Source organism: Humulus lupulus, chromosome 3 (genome assembly GCF_963169125.1).
Source record: "Humulus lupulus chromosome 3, drHumLupu1.1, whole genome shotgun sequence".
NCBI classification, from domain to species: Eukaryota; Viridiplantae; Streptophyta; class Magnoliopsida; order Rosales; family Cannabaceae; genus Humulus; species Humulus lupulus.
In genome coordinates, this window is record NC_084795.1 from 235827696 (window position 1) to 235831375 (window position 3680).

The window sequence follows — 3680 nt, forward strand, 5'->3', positions numbered from 1 at the left end:
AAGAGACGTTTATTAAATTTTGATTTATTAAAGTTGAATAAAAATATTTAGTCTTCAAGGTACACATTCTTAGCTAATTTTCAAGAAGTGGGACAAAAGTGAAGCATATAATTGTAAATTTAGATTTCTATTCATTAAGATTTGTCCACTAAAAAAAATATAAGAGTGTAATCCCCCATTCTCTCTATTCTGTAGCCATTAAATAATTTATTATACTTGCCATGGAATGAGACCATACCAAACTAGCTAAGATTTGCTAGTAGACATTATCTAACTTGACATGACCTCCACATAATTTAGATTTCTATTTTAATTTTTTGTTATCAATATGGGGCAGAATGTTCATAGAATCATGCAAACGCATCAGACTGATGAAAAGTTCAGATTTTAAATTTCCCTCTATTGGTTCATCTCAATATTCAAAATTGTCCCCTGTTTCTATATCTTATACTTTTCCCTGGTAAATTATGTATCTTTTCAAAATGAGTATAGAGCAATTAAACATTCTAGAGCAAATGACTTAGTACTTTGAGTGCCTTGGTACTAATAGAGAGTGTTACTTGAAAACAAGTACAGAGCAATTAGTTAAACATGTTCTGCTAGTTGTTCACTACCACACTAGCACTTCAATATTCTAGTGCCACACTATTCATTTCATATTTTCATTTGACATCTCTTTAGTAATTTTAAAGAAAGTACTAACAAAAATTTCAAGTACTAAAATATATTTCCAAATAAAGAGCCATTAAGCTCTTACCTTCATATAAAGCATAACCAAGGAGACACTGAAGTCTGATCTATGAATGAAAAATGTTGTTGCACCATAAAACTAGAAACAACAAGAAACAAAAAGAAAAAAAACAAGCTCAATAATTCCAGAAAAGAAAAGATTAAAACACATGTTGGGACTTGCAAAAGTTTTGAGAACTGGAAGTGGCAAGTTAGAAAAGAATCAAAGAACCTTGCAAAAACCAGTGATGATAACTTTATCACCATCTTCTAGGAATTTACGGGTTGCCCCTTTCAATGACAGTGACTTCTGTCCATTCCATGACAACTCTAACAAGCATCCCAAGGACTCTGGCTCCTGTTTGGACATACAACATTCAAAATGAACAACCTAAATCAAAATAATAGAAGTGCAGAGCTGAAGCCAGATTCATATGAAATTATCTCCACCACTTATATATATATATAAACTGAAACCATACAGGTCCACTAATGGTTCCAGTTCCCAAGAGATCGCCAGGTCTTAAGTTGCAACCATTAATAGTATGATGTGCTATCTGTTGAGTCAATGTCCAATATCTGTAACATGAGTTTACCAAAATTAATATTAATAACAGTATGACCCCATAAAGATATGACATGAGAAAGAAATGAGGGATTTTCATGTCTGCTGTTTTGGCCATCATGTAAATTTTAAACATGTACAAGCGGATTTTAAGACATTCCTAAAAGTATAGCGTGAAAAGCTGCTTGGCATAACATATAAGACACTGTATGTCAAATTGAAGTACTACCTACAGAAAATCAATATGATTCCAATTTGACCTAACTAACTAAAAGTAGGCTTGAAGAAATCCAGATTGAGGCAATAGAGAAGTGAATTGGGTAAATAATCTACTGTATGTAATGTAATTAATGGGTGCTTACAAGTGATTGAAATTACTCTTGGTGACCATAGTTGAATCCTTTGCGCCAGCATGTTTGATTTCAACCTAGCAAGAACAAGCATTTAATCATGATCCGAATAATACAGTAGAAAAACTAGTTGCACAACTTTTTTTTGAGATTACAGCTAAATACCTCTAACTGAATGTCATAATTTTTAGAGACTTTTTCAGCCAGATAAGGCAATGGACGGGGATCCTGCAATATAAAACACACATCATATTGCTTGAATTGGACTACTAGAACTAGAACTTAATTGTCAGTGATAAGTATGAGGCACGATTTGGAACCACATACCCTGCATATTATACAGAGCAATATATACAATTATTTATCAGACTACCACACTCCTAGAGCAATATGAATGTTACTTATGTATGCCTAGCAATCAAGTCATTTGCAGAAAAGAGAAAGTATTATGATGGAAAAATAATTAAGAAATCATTACAACTCCCAACTTAATTTCAATAAAACTAACAAATGTCTAATTATTATTCAACTATATCATTAAACCAGAAAAACAGTTGATGCACATTTTAAACTAGAAACAAAGAGGTCTGAGATTCATAGCCCAGCAACATAGAAAAACAAATATCTAATTATTATTCAACTATATCATTATGCCATGTAGCGCACACACATATGCATATATACATACATACTATTTAGCATACCATCAAAACCAAAAAAAGTTGAAAAGGTTGTTTTGTTTTTGCATTTTATAGAGAGTTTCTTAGGAAATTTTCTCTGCTTTGTTCTATTTCCTCAAATGCAAAACTCTGCAAATTATTTATATATATGAACAAAAAAAATTATTATTTGTTAAAAAAAAATAGAAAGAAGACTACAACTTGAGATAATAGATAACCCTAAAAACAAAAAACACAAACTCAAGAAACTTTACTCAAAATGTAAACCTGGTTGAATGGAGAAAAAAAAAAGTGTTATTTTGAACAAAGAACTAAACAAAATCAATCTGGTTTCCAAAGAAAGTCAGTTTATTGGAGTCTTTGTATTCTTTATATAAAGGTATAGCAATGTGTACAAGATGCATAAATATTACTCTATTAAGAAAAAGTTACAGCAATTGCGCCCCATATGAACCTAATAACAAGGTGGAAAAAAAATATATAAAAGTCACAAACCACATTCAGCTCATTAATCTCTTTAAGGAAGAAAAACATATTTATAAGAGAAAAAACAAAATTAAACCATCAAACAAATAAAACATATAAACTTATAAACATTAAACATTAAACTTAGAAAGCCCACAAGTCATACAAAAATAAACACGCACAACATATAACATATAGAATTACTTCTTGCTATATCCAAAATGAGCGAAAGAAGAATTTAGTTGTTATGTTTTCTTCACAATCAATGGACCATTAAGCTAATCAAACAGAGTATAAAAAGAGCATAGATTATTCAACTGGCAGAACATGACACACTAGACAATGTAAACATTCATCGATGAAGAATCAAGCTTTGCACTCTCTCTTCTTTATAGAGGCAACAAGCATAAACACGAACCAAGACATAACTACTCATAATGATCAACCCAAACCTTCAATTATATTGAAACATAATATACAGGGCATTAATTAGTATTATTCATCAACAATTAAAATGACAATAATAACAGATTAATTCTTATGAATGCTTTGAGCAACCTGTAGTGATCTAATCTCATCTAGTTGGAGAGCATTGATAATAAACAAATGTTGATGATTAAAGAATATCTGAAACTAAAGAATAAAAAACTTAAAAGTAAATAATAACACTAATCAATATACTTATAAAAATGTGAAATAGATCTCACCTATAATGGTAGAACCTTTAAGGTTGCCCACACTCTAAAATTGCAACACCGTTTCTTTTAGTAATTTAATCTAGCCCTGAAACCACATCAATTTGTCATAAAACAATGATAAATAAACTGAGAACTTTTGATATTGAAAAAGACAAATAAAATTTTACAGCTTTACAAGACTTACTGATCATTT

General features: G+C 30.5%; 1 protein-coding gene across 1 annotated transcript; it reads right to left on the reverse strand.

Moving 5' to 3' along the window:
- Positions 1-952: 952 nt before the first annotated feature.
- Positions 953-2120, reverse strand: LOC133825477 (fumarylacetoacetase-like). Its single transcript, XM_062258409.1, has 4 exons — positions 1810-2120; positions 1657-1721; positions 1212-1308; positions 953-1087 (listed from the first exon to the last, which is right to left on the reverse strand). Exons 2-4 carry the CDS (start codon positions 1683-1685, stop codon positions 953-955), a joined length of 261 nt encoding a protein of 86 aa, XP_062114393.1. The 5' UTR covers positions 1686-1721; positions 1810-2120.
- Between the last annotated feature and the right edge of the window lie 1560 nt (positions 2121-3680).

Bases quoted from the DNA above. Each gene is read 5' to 3' on its own strand.
- LOC133825477 (XM_062258409.1), bottom strand. From the start codon at position 1,685: ATGGTCACCAAGAGTAATTTCAATCACTT. The intron at 1,309-1,656 runs GTAAGCACCCAT...CTCATGTTACAG, and splicing joins AAGAGTAATTTCAATCACTT to ATATTGGACATTGACTCAAC. The intron at 1,088-1,211 runs GTATGGTTTCAG...ATGTCCAAACAG, and splicing joins CTGGAACCATTAGTGGACCT to GAGCCAGAGTCCTTGGGATG.